This window comes from Eschrichtius robustus, chromosome 4, assembly GCF_028021215.1.
Source record: "Eschrichtius robustus isolate mEscRob2 chromosome 4, mEscRob2.pri, whole genome shotgun sequence".
Lineage (NCBI taxonomy): Eukaryota > Metazoa > Chordata > Mammalia > Artiodactyla > Eschrichtiidae > Eschrichtius > Eschrichtius robustus.
Genome location: NC_090827.1, coordinates 40142978 through 40156672, shown reverse-complemented (window position 1 = coordinate 40156672; position 13695 = coordinate 40142978). Strand labels below are relative to the sequence as shown.

At 36.7% G+C, this 13695-nt stretch overlaps 1 protein-coding gene across 1 annotated transcript in view; it reads left to right on the top strand.

Moving 5' to 3' along the window:
- The window catches only part of IQCM (IQ motif containing M), a 371477-nt gene that overhangs the window by 156638 nt on the left and 201144 nt on the right, over positions 1–13695 (top strand). Inside the window, 1 exon segment of the mRNA XM_068541959.1 lies at positions 8195–8329. Within this exon segment, the coding sequence (XP_068398060.1) occupies positions 8195–8329 (135 nt within the window).

Below are 13695 nucleotides of genomic sequence, written 5' to 3'. Positions count from 1 at the left end.
CAGAGCTGCTCCAGAGATCTAAGGAGCAAAAAATAAGGGGCAATCTCTGTTTGCCTCTGGGAGATAGAAAAGATGCTATCACTTTGTGACTTTTTATTCTTGAGCTTTAAATTCAAATTCTAGGTTGGTTTAGCGTGAGTTATGTGTCCAACACTTTGCCTTGGTAGGGCAAAGAAATTTGCTTGGGAGTTGCATAGAAACTATATTCATTGGGGGGAGGGAGTAGCTTCCCAAAGGAAAACTATATATTTATAACAGAAGAACAGTTAAAGGACACTGAGCAGACTAAACAACAGATATCCATTACATGTTGCTTATTAGTGTTGAAATTCTACGTGAAGAACAGGTTTTCCAATTTCTATCTTAACTTTCAGAGATCCTGATTTTTATTATATTTAATGAATTTATTATTGCTTGATTAAGATGGATATTACAGTCTGTTTCTTGATTAAAAAATAAATAAATGAGGACTTCTGGTTTCTGCTTCTGTATGTAAGGAGCTTGGAAGTCAACACTCTATCTTAACAACAAGTAAAAAAGCTGAACAGCTTAAAAAATCAACAACTCTTCTTGGGTTCGTAAAAGAGGGGAGACACAGGGCAAACTGCTGCCCCTAAGATTGGAGAGATAGGCATACCAAGTCACAGCTTACCAGAGCAGAGACTCATGAGCAGAATCCGATGCGGGAACCAGTGCTGGGGTAAGAAAAATGAACTGTAATTGACAAATGGCTGGAGCACAATTCTGAGAGTTAAAAATTCCAGAGGATCCAGTCATAAAGGGGCCTCCACAATACTGTGATATTTACCTCCAGGAGCTCAATCAGATTCCCACAGTAAATATGAGAAAACGAACCATTTTGAAATATGCCAGAGCACTCCATTCTTCTTAACAAGGCCTGCCTTCAGGGGAAACTAATTAACCAGAGCCTAACCTGCTGGGTATTATCAGAGCCTAATTAAACCTGTGGAAGGGAAATACCCAACTCCAGTCCACTCTGACCATCCTGTCCCACCTAACGGGGAAGATAAAAACTGGGAAACATTCATGAAGTTCACAGTCCAGAGACATAGGCTCCATAAGACACTGAGACCTAATCATTAGAACACTTCCTCTCCCCCAGAACCTTATCACCACATTACTAAAGACCTTTTTACAGCAGTTTCTTTTACCCAATATGTCATGACTAGCTACATGTGTACTACAAGGTATACAAAGACACAAAAAACACAATTTGTAAAGACAAAGCAAACATCAGAACCAGACGTGGCAGGGATGTTGGAATTATCAGACTGAGAATTTAAAACAACTATGATTAAATATGCTAATTATGCATAAAATAGACAGCATGCAAGAACAGATGGGGAAGGTAGGCAGAGAGATGGAAATCCCAAGAAAGAACCCCAAAGAAATGATAAAAATAAAAAATACTGTAACAAATGAAGAATGCCTCTGATGGGCTTCTTGGAAAGGTGGCTGAGGAAAGATTCTCTGAGCTAGAAATTGTATCAATAGAATCCTTGAACACTGAAAAACAAAGAGAACAAAGACTGAAATAAAAAACAGAACAAAGTATCCAGGGACTGTGGGGCAACTACAAAAGGAGTAACATATGGGAATACCAGAGGGAGAAGAAAGAAACAGAAGAAATATTTATAACAAGAATAACTGAGAATTTCCCCAAATTAATGTCAGACACCAAACCACAGATCCATGAAGCCCAGAGAACACCAAGTGGAGTAAATTCTAAAAAACTACACCTAGGCATATCATCTTCAAACTATAGAAAATTAAACTAAAGAAAAAAATTCTGAAAGAAGCCAGATGGGGAAGACATCTGGCCTCTAGAGAAAAAAAAAAGAAAGAATTAACATTTGACTTATCCAAAACCATGCAAGTAAGAAGAATGGCATGAAATAGTTAAAGTGTTGAGAGAAATAAAACACCAACCCAGAATTCTGTACCTTTAAAAATTATACTTAAAAAAAATGAAGGACTTTCTCAGACAAACAAAAATTGAGGGAATTTGTTGCCAGTATATCTGCCTTGCAAAAAGTGTTAAAAGAAATTTCTTAGAGAGAGGGGAAATAATATAGGTCAGAAACTCAGACTACAAAAAGTAAAGAAGAGCACTGAAGAAGAAATAAGAAGGCAAAATAAAATATTTATTTTTCTTATTCCTAAGTGATCTTACAGATAACATGTTCAAAATAATACTGACAATATACTCAATTACAATATACATATGTAGCTTAGGTATAATTATATATGCTAATATATGTACATGTATGTATAAGTGAAGTGAATGACAGCAATTATACAAGGGATGGGAGGGAGGAATTAGGATTATTTTGTTATTGTAAGGTATTTGCACTACCCATGAAGTAAGATAGTGTTATTTGAAAGTGGATTTAGATTAGCTATAAATGTATGTTGTGAACTCCAGGGCAACCATTAAAAAAAAAGTAAAAAAAAAAAAAAGTATAATAGATATGCTTTGAAATGAGAGAAAATAGAAACATATAAAATCCTCAATTAAAACTACAAAAGGCAGAGAAAAATAAGAACAAAGAACAAGGGCAACAAATAGAAAACCTATCGGATATAGTAGATATGAATCCAAATGTGTCAGTAATCACTTTGAAGGTTAAATGATCTAAATCCACCAATTAAAAGACAGACATTGTCAGAGTGGATCAAAAAACACAACCCAATGGTATGCTGTCTACAAGAAACCCACTTTAAATATAAAGACATATATAGGTTAAAAGTAAATGGATGGAGAAAAATGTACCATGCTAACAATAATCAAGATAAAGCAGGAGCAGCTATATTAATTTCAGACAGAGCAGACTGCAAATTAAAGAAAGTTATCAAAGGTGAAGAAGAGCATTACATAATGGTAAAGGGGTCAATTCTCCAAGAAGACATTAACAATTGTAATTGTGTATCTGCCTAACAACATAGCATCAAACTATGTGAGGCAAAAACTGATAGAACTGCAAGGAGAAATAGATGAATCCACTACATAGTTGGGCAAAATCCAACACCCATTCATAATAAAAACTCTCAGTAAACAGGAAATAGAGAGGAACTTTCTCAACTTGATAAACACTATCTACAAAAAAACTACAGCTAACATCATACCTAACGTGAGTAACTCAGAGTTTTCCTACTAAGATCAGGTACATGGCAAGGATATCCTCTCCCCCCACTCTCTCTCACCACTTCTTTTCAACATCATACTGGAAGTTCTTGCTGATGCAATAAAGCAAGAAAAGGAAATAAAGGCATACAGATTGGGAAGAAAGAAAACTATCTTTGTTTGCAGATCATATGATCATTTGTGTAGCAAATCTGAAAGAATTGACAAAAAACCCTCTGGAACTAGCAAGCCATTTATATCAAGGTTGCAGGATACAAGGTTAATATACAAAAGTTAATTGCTTTCCTAGATACCAACAATGAACAAGTAGACTTTGAAATTAAAAACACACTACCATTTACATTAGTACCCTCCAAAAATGAAATACTTAGGTATAAAGATAACAAAATATGTATAAGATCTTTATGAGGAAAACTACAAGACTCCAGTGAACAAAATCAAAGAACTAAATAAATGGATAGATATTCCATGTTAACGGATAGGTAGACTCAATATTGTAAACATGTCTATTCTTCCTAACTTGATCTATAGATTTAATGCAGTCACATTCAAAATCTCAGCAAGTTAATTTGTGGACACCACCAAAATGATTCTAAAGTTTATATGGAGAGGCAAAAGACTAGAATAGGCAACACAATATTGAAGAAGAACAAAATTGGAGGACTGATGCTATCTGACTTCAAGATTTATGATAAGGCTACAAGTTCAAGTGTGGTATTGGTGAAAGAATAGACAAATATATCAGTGGAACAGAATAGAGAGCCCAGAAACAGACCCCTATAAATATAGTCAACTGGTCTTTGACAAAAGAACAAAGGCAATATAATAGGGCAAAGATAATCTTTTCAACAAATGGTGCTGGACTAACTGGGCATCCATGTGTAAAAAAATAAATCTAAACACAGACTTTACACACTTCACAAAATTAACTCAAAATGAATCATAGACCTAAATGTAAAATGCAAAACTATAAAACTCCTAGGAGGTAACATAGGAGAAAACCTAGATGATCTTGGATATGGTGACTTTTTAGATACAACACCAAAGACATGGCTCATTAAAAAAATAATTGATAAACTAGGCTACATTAAAATGAACTTTTGCGCTGTGAAAGACAGTATCAAGAGAATGGGAAGACAAGCCACATACTGAAAGAAAATATTTGCAAAAGACATATCTAATAAAGAACTGTTATCTGAAATACACAAGGAACTCTTAAAAGTCAACAATAAGAAAGCAAAAAACTTGATTAAAATATGGGTCAAAGATCTCAACAGAGACCTCAGTACAGATAACAAATAAGCATATGGAATGATGTTCCACAGCATTTGTCATCAGGGAAGTGCAAATTAAAACAACAAAGAGATACCACTACACACCTATTAAAATGGCCAAAATCCAGAACACTGACAGCACCAAACACTGGCAAGGATGTGGAGCAGCAGGCACTGCTATTCGTTGTTGGTGGGAAAGCAAAATGATACAGCCATTTTGAAAGACAGTTTGGTGTTTTTTTTATAAAATTAAACGTACTCCTACCATACAATCCAGCAATCATTCTCCTTGGTGGTTAGCCACAGGGGATTTATGTCCACACAAACCCTACACATGGATATCTATAGCAGCATTTTCATAATTGCCAAAGCTTGGAAGCAACCTTCCAAGCTTTTCCCTCCATTAGTAGGTGAATGGATAAATAAACTGGTGCACCCAGACAGTGAATATCATTTCGTTATAATAAGAAATGAGCTGTTAAGCCATGAAAAGAAATGGAGGAACCTTAAGTGCATATTACTAACTGAAAGAAGCCAATCTGAAAAGGCTACATTCTGTATGATTCCAACTATCTGACATTTTGGAAAAGGCGAAACTGTGGAGAAAATAAAAAGATCGATGGTTGCCTGGGGTGGGATGGAGTGGGGGGAAGGATGAATCAGCAAGCACAGAGGAGTTTTAGGACCATGAAACTATTTTGTACAGTGATGGATACATGTTATTATACATTTGTCCAAACCCAAAGAATGTACAACACCAAGGTAAACTACTGGCTTTAGTGATTATGATGTGTCAGTGTAGGTTTACTCTTGGTAACAAACTCACCGCTCTGGAGTTGGTGCATTGATTAATAATTGATAATGGGGGGGGGGAATTATGCTTGAGTTGGGGGGTAAAGGATTTATGAGAAATTTCTGTATCTCCTTCTCGAGTTTGTTTTAAACTTAAAACTGCTTTTGCATGTGCAGACTCAGTTCCTGGAGAAAGATGGCAACAGCCAAGAAGCAGAAACACGACGGGTGGGTGAAGATCGGCCCCTACATCTTGGGGGACACGCTGGGGGTCGGGACGTTCAGCAAAGTGAAGGCCCATAGAAACTTAGAATCCTGAAATTAGAACATTGGAGAGGAGGCTGTGAGTTGACTTCTGATAGTCTGTGAAGGATGAGACACAACTTCAAAAAACAGAAAACCCTAGGAGCTGGAACATAATAGCCTGGGAGCAAGAAGTAACTCCCATGGATGTCACTGTGTGAGGGTACAGGGAGTAACTGATGCTCATACAAGGTGAACATTTGCTTGGTTCCCTGTCATCATTGTGTTCCATTTAAGAATTCTTGGATGGGACTTCCCTGGTGGCACAGTGGTTAAGAATTCACCTGCTGAGCAACTAAGCCCGTGCTCCACAACTGCTGAGCCTGTGCTCTAGAGCTCACGAGCCACAACTACTGAGCCTGCATGCTGCAACTACTGAAGCCCACGCGCCTAGAGCCCATGCTCCACAACATGTGCACCGCAATGAGAAGCTTGCTCACTGCAACGAAGAGTAGCCCCCGCTTGCCGCAACTAGAGAAAGCCTGTGTGCAGCAACGAAGACGCAACGCAGCCAAAAATAAATAAATTTATTAAAAAAAACCAACAGCAGCTTTTGTAACTTTTCTTTAAAAACGAAACAAAACTACAACAACAAAATGATCCAAGTAAATTATATTTAATTGGGATCAGCAACTTATTGCCTTATAAAGTAAAAGTGCTACATTTTTGGTAGTTTCAGCTAGTCATAAAATGTTTATTTTATAGTGGACTGTAAGTTCCATGAAGACAAGAACAGTGTCTGTTATGTTCATTAATACATACCCACTGTTAACAAATGCTTGGTTTATCAGAAGGGCTCAAAAATATTTTTTGAAAGGATAGTTTTCATTAAGCTTATTAATTATGCTAAAATTATGTACCAAAAATATTTATCAATAACCAGAATTCTTTGAGTTAAAATGCCTCCTTTTCGGTGGCTAGAGGTTGAGGAAGGAAGAAGCCAGAGAGAGAAAGAGATTCTATGTATGTCATGGGACTCTGATCAGTTTCCCCAGTCCAACAGCCTGGTTTCTAGAGAAAAAAGCAGGAAGGAGCAAAGTATTTGAGAGATGAAAAGGCAGAAAGAGAAAACAAGTGAGAGAGGCAGAGAAAGAGAAAACTCTTCTTTCATTAGGAAACTGCTGGGGCTTCTTTTACTTAATCCTTTAAAAAGTGAGAGGGAGTACAACTGTCTTATTTGGGGAAATACTGTTAGCAGAATGGAGAAATGAGTCAAGGAAGAGATGGAAGGAAGAAAAAGGTGCATCATCCAGCAGATTACCCTGTGGGCAACCAGAGCTTAATCCCTCTAGGGAACAGTGTAGCCATCTTGCCTCAAGTGCTGTGTCTTTACCCACCAACTCCCCCAGTCAGAGATGAAGGGCTGCTCCAGTGGGAGCCTTGATCGCCTGGCACTTCTGGCTTGCTGCACAGGTGGGCAGAGTGGAGTCCTGCAGCCAGAGGGACCCCTTAGGCAATGAAATGCAGATGCTGGCAATTTAAATCAGGTTAGCATGCACAGACATGTAAGGGACAAGGCAATATGAATGGAGACACCAACAGCAACTGCTCTAGTTTGCTTGTTAGAATAGAGAGAAAAAGTCATAGAGATACTAAATAGACATTTATGTTTATTTTCTGCTGTGTTTCAGAATCTGGAATAGCTACTCATATTCAGACAATCACTAAATGCTTCTTGAACTTGTTGATGTCTTATGACTGACCATCTCAACTGAATGAGTGGATGAGTGAATGGATAGAAAATTGAAGTCTATATGGTTGATTGTCGGGATGATACATTAACTTCTGTTAGAAACCACTCTGGTGCCCTTTGTCACTGGGAGCCCGTATTTCAGAGCTAAACCTGTGCTGAGGACAGACCCTGTCAACTTGTAAATGCTGATTAACAATCAGCTTTATGGGGCTAATCCATATACTTTAGAATGGAGACTCAATTTCACCTTTTTGAAAAAAAAGTAAAATGGAGAACTACACTTACAAAACACGTGCATCAGTTCTCTTGGTCATTATCTAAACCCTGTCTAATGCCAAGTATGGGAAATAGGTGAGGGTTGGCCCGGCTGAATGATTTTCCGGGGAAGCCTTGAGCAAGGAGTGACAAAAGACGTTAAAGTAGGAAGTAGGAATGCATGACGCTACCAAAAAGTAGATATTTTAAAGGCAAAATCAGCAGTAGAATAAGCAGTCCAAAGTGGAATCACCAATTCAAGTAAATAGTTAGAATGTGGGTAGAAGTCAAAAAGAGATGAAAAAATTATGGAACCTAATCAAAACTAATAAAAAATGAATGCTGAAATGGATCAACAGAAGTCAGGCCCCTAGAAGCCCTGAGCTATGTCTTACGATGTGGTTTGAACGTTGATATATGTAGAGTCTATGGACAACTGTCATGTAAACCAGGCCAGAGGATGCCAGTATTCTCTTTGGTGAAGCAAGACCAAATTTCCCTCCTTTGGAGTGGGGGAGGGAGAAGCATGCCCGCTTCCTCTGCCTGCCCCAGGAGGCTGACATGGTCCTACTCCACTCATGGAGGCTTATCTCCAGACATCAAAATAAAACTGGAGTGAAAGTGTCTTCAAATCCAGATCACACTTTCAGGTGGGGTGTATATTTGATATGTTATTTACAAAGAAAATATTTTACCTTTTTTTCCTTGTAGTCTATGAAACAATGTTTGCTAAAAGAGAAGATTGGCAAGGATTAGAAAGAAGTGAGCTCCTTAAGTACTTCAATGACTGTGGTCATTTCCCAATGCACCAGCAAATTGATGAGGTTTGGGACCTGGTCCATAGAGGTAGTTTCTCATTTCATTTTTTGCTTTCTCCTTTCTTTCTTTCCTCCCTATTTTCCTCCTTTGTTCTTTTCTTCCTTCTCTTACTTTCATTAAGCTTATCTTATAAGTCCCTTTTTTTCAAATTTTTAAAACCTGATTTTAATATTTATGAAAGAAGAGATTAAAAGAACAGGTTAAAAGAAGTTAATATGGTAAAATTATTTTTAGAGAGGTAGAAGAGATTCTTTAGCTTTTTAAGCTTTTAATGTAGTTTTGATACAATATAAGTTATGTCAGGATATATTTTAAACCACCATGTATTTTAAATACTGATGCTAAAATGATTTCTGCTGAATAGATTTGTTACCAAAGAACATAGTCAAGTTTAAATGTTTAAACATTATAAATTATTTCAATACAATAGATTTTCACAGTTAGAAAATCATTTCTTTTCTGAACAGTCAATCAGTGAAAGGATAATATTGTTTTTGTTTGGGAATATTTAATAAGTTAAATGGAGCAACATTTCTCCCTTCTCTAAAGATTAGTAATGGAGAGGAAATTGTCACCAAGGTATGGGAAATCTCAATGAATTTTCCTTAACTCCTTAAGATTCTTCTCAGCGTTTCTTTCTATGTCCACACTAATGCCATGGCTGGCTGCCATGTTTAGAGATGATGAATGATGTATCCGTAATTTAATTGAGAGGAAAAGATAAACAAGCAAAACAAAATATTTCAGGATCTTTTTTTTTTTAATAGAGGTGAAGGGCCCACATACCAGTAGGAAGGTATGATTAATGTCAGAGTGACAAGGTTGAAGCTTCATTATAGGTTGAAGTTCTCTTCCTTTGTTAGTTCTTAGTGTAATTATCTAATTCTTTACCTATGTATGAACTTTACTTTGCCACTGCTGAATCCCTAGTACCTAGAAAAGTTTTCTAGACTCTTGGTAAATATTTGTTCACAGTCTGGAGAAGCATCCAGTTCACTTTGGATGTTTAAGCAAATTTTTCCTGTTGACAAAAACATTAAATATTTATTATAGAAAATTTGGGAATATAGAAATATATAAAATTACCAACAAATAGCAATTAACATTTGATGTTCATCATTCCCAGTTTTTTTCTATGCATATAACAATTTTATGAAAATTGGAATTTTCTAAATATTTGAAAATCTACTTTTTTGCTTAACAATACTCATTAATTTCCAAGCCATAAGTATCTTTTACAACATTATTTATGAGAGAGTAATAACCTATCATAAGGGTATTCTGTATTTACTGTTGTACATTTAAATTCTTACCATTTTTCTTTATAATAAATAATAATAAAATTTAAAAAAATTGAATGTAGCAAAATAAAATCAATTAGGGATTTCAGAAACTTATACTGGTTAGTGTTGGTAATTTAAAATATGTTTTTCTTCAAATTAACAGTTTCATAGTGATATTTTCCTTCATTGATTATTTTGAAGTATGTCATAAAGGCTTAGGTTTAGAGCATGGATTAGTATTAGCTTGCCTGGATTTATTTCCTGATTCCAGCACTTACTAGCTGTATGTCTTTGGACAAGTTATTTATCTCTGCTATGCCTTACTTTATATATATGTAAAAGGAAGATAATACTGTCTAAGTCATTGGGCTGTAATGAGATTAAAATGAAATAATTAATGTAAAACATGTGGCCCATTATAAGTGCTCAATAAATGTTTGCTATTATTATTCTTAAATAATTCTTAAGTATACTTAAATAATTATGAAAAATAATTTTCATAATTTTTATTTTGAAAATGTTAAAATGTTGAACCTAATTGTTGAATGATGTATTTCTATAGAGATTTTTGTATTGAATGTTATCCACTGGTTTCCACCCATATCATCTCTTGCTTACCATAATGACCTATGTGCTAGAGAAGATGATATGTTCATTTATGTTCATTTTACAAATGAGAGAACTGAGACTTAGAGACCTTTTTAAGCTCATTAGGAGAGCAGAAACTGTCCCTGGTCTCTTCAAGTCAAGTTCAATGCTCTTTCCATTTACTATGTGGAGTAAAATTTAAAAGTTCAGTGTTACAAAAGCATAATTAGATAGATGGTTAAAATATTCTTGACAGCAAGTACTGCCTTTTATTGATCTTTCACAGACTAGATAATGCCTTGCAATATAGTAGGTTTTCTGTAAATGATTTACTCGATTAAATTTCTTATTAAAACTAGAATTTTCAAAAGAACAGTTAGTGTAAAACATACTGTTTTTATTATAATGCCTAAAATTGGGAAGCTTTCCTTTATAGAAAGAAGCCACTCTAACATAATTCAAAATATATGTCCAATTATGCTGCTACATCCAGTTCAAAAATTCTAGTGGTTTATAAGAAGCTTTAATTTAAAATGGAGATATTCTAAAATAATGGAAAGAAACAGAAAATTTACGGGAAATGGAGCTAAATTAATGTTTTTTGCTTGCTTCTGCTAAGAGAATCTGATTTTATGCATTTTGGATTGTCAGTCATCTTCATTCATACTGACTTATTTGATTGTGGATAATAGCTCCAGATGTGCAACCTACACATTTTTTCATCCAGTAGAATATTTCACCTAACCCATATGTACTTAATTAAACTGATTAACTTCGTCAGTGTATGACACCAAGTAGGTCAAAGTTCCAAAACTGTCTGTATGTGTTCAGGTATTTTTAGCTTTTTTTTTTTTTCCATTTTTTTTTCTTATCACTATGGTAACAAAAAATTGTGACTGAGGATGTGATTTTTGTCTGAAAATCTTCCTTTGGGATAATGAAGCCCCTTCAGACTGCATGCAGAGGCTGATCTTAAAAGCTGAAGACTATACAAACATGAGAACCTCTACTTGATATTCATTTACATCTCAACAAATGAAACTAATAACAATAGGATGGCATATCTCAAAGGAAAGAAAATCATAATTTGGTTCTATATTATCTATGCTCATATCTAACTAATTTTTAGAAGTTTGAACTTTGAAGGTTTTCCAGTGTTTTCTCAACACATAAATAGAACTTTTAGTTTGTTTTCTGCAATTGAAATGAACTCAACAATGAAGACAAGTCCACTTTCACTGTGGAGCCCTAGACAAAAATGTTAAAACCTGAAATACCCTCTGCATCTGAAGAAACAATGATCTGAGATAGGATATGGATTATTTCAGCCTCCCTGACTAGTTGGTGGCAAACTGTAACTGTATCCTGGGCCTCCTGCTACTCAGGGCACAGCTTTGCCCACCACAAGCAGACAACACTGGATTTTCTGTTATTTTCTCAAAATATGGCTTTATGTTATTAAATGGGGAGCATATAATGAGTTTCGCCTAAAATTGTTTTCATATGAACAAGCTCTCTAATAATAAGATTTTGATTATGCATAGAAGGGATTAAAGAGGATTAAAAAAGATAGTATTCTAGGGCATAAGAAATTCTAATGATAAAAGAATGCAAGGAGATTGGTTCAAGATGGCGGAGTAGAAGGACATGCTCTCACTCCCTCTTTCAAAAACACCAGAATCACAACTAACCGCTGAACAATCATCGACAGGAAAACACTGGAACTCACCAAAACAGATACCCCACATGCAAAGACAAAGGAGAAGCCACAATGAGAAGGTAGGAGGGGTGCTATCACAATAAAATCAAATCCCATAACTGCTGGGTGGTTAACTCACAAACTGGAGAACACGTATACCACAGAAGCCCACCCACTGGAGTGAAGGTTCTGAGCCACACATCAGGCTTCCCAATCTGGGAGTCGGGCAACGGGAGGAAGAATTCCTAGAGAATCAGACTTTGAAGGCTAGCAGGATTGGATTGCAGGACTTCGGCAGGACTGGGGGAAACAGAAACTCCACTCTTGGAGGGCACCCACAAAGTAGTGTGTGCATCGGGAGCCAGGGGAAGGAGCAGTGACCCCATAGGAGACTGAACCATACCTACCAGCTAGTGTTGGAGGGTCTCCTGCAGAGGCGGGGGGCAGCTGTGGCTCACCAAGGGACAAGGACACTGGCAGCAGAAGTTCTGGGAAGTACTCCTTGGCATGAGCCCTCCCAAAGTCTGCGATTAGACCAACCAAAGAGCCTGGCTCCAGTGTTGGGTTGCCTCAGGCCAAACAACCAACAGGGAGGGAACCCAGCCCCACGCATCAGCAGACAAGTGGATTAAAGTTTTACTGAGCTCTGCCGACCAGAGCAACAGTCAGCTCTACCCACCACCAGTCCCTCCCATCAGGAAACTTCCACAACCTCTTAGTTAGCCTCATCCACCAGAGGGCAGACAGCAGAAGCAAGAAGAACTACAATCCTGCAGCCTGTGGAACAAAAACCACATTCACAGAAAGATAGACAAGATGAAAAGGCAGAGGGCTATGTACCAGATGAAGGAACAACGTAAAACCCCAGAGAAAGAACTAAATGAAGTGGAGATAGGCAACATTCCAGAAAAAGAATTCAGAATAATGATAGTGAAGATGATCCTGGACCTCAGAAAAAGAATGGAGGCAAAGATCGAGAAGATGCAAGAAATGTTTAACAAAGATCTAGAAGAATTAAAGAACAAACAAAAAGAGATGAACAATAAAATAACTGAAATGAAAACTACACTAGAAGGAATCAATAGCAGAATAACTGAGGCAGAAGAACGGATAAGTGACCTGGAAGACAGAATGGTGGAATTCACTGCTGCGGAACGGAAAAAAGAAAAAAGAATGAAAAGAAATGAAGACAGCCTAAGAGACCTCTGGGACAACATTAAACGCAACAACATTCACATTATAGGGATCCCAGAAAGAGAAGAGAGAGAGAAAGGACCAGAGAAAATATTTGAAGAGATTATAGTCGAAACTTCCCTAACATGGGAAAGGAAATAGCCACCCATGTCCAGGAAGTGCAGAGAGTCCCATACAGGATAAACCCACAGAGAAACACGTTGAGACACATAGAAATCAAATTGGAAAAATTAAAGACAAAGAAAAATTATTGAAAGCAGCAGCGGAAAAACGACAAATAACATACAAGGGAGTTAACCATAAGGTTAACAGCTGATTTCTCAGCAGAAACTCTGCAAGCCAGAAGGGAGTGGCATGATATACTTAAAGTGATGAAAGGGAAGAACCTACAACCAAGATTACTCTACATGGCAAGGAGCTCATTCAGATTCGATGGAGAAATCAAAAGCTTTACAGATAAGCAAAAGCTAAGAGAATTCACCACCAAACAAGCTCTACAACAATTGCTAAAGGAACTTCTCTAAGTGGGCAACACAAGAGAAGAAAAGGACCTAAAAAACAAACCCAAAACAATCAAGAAAATGGTAAATGGAACACACATATCGATAATTACCTTAAACATGAATGGA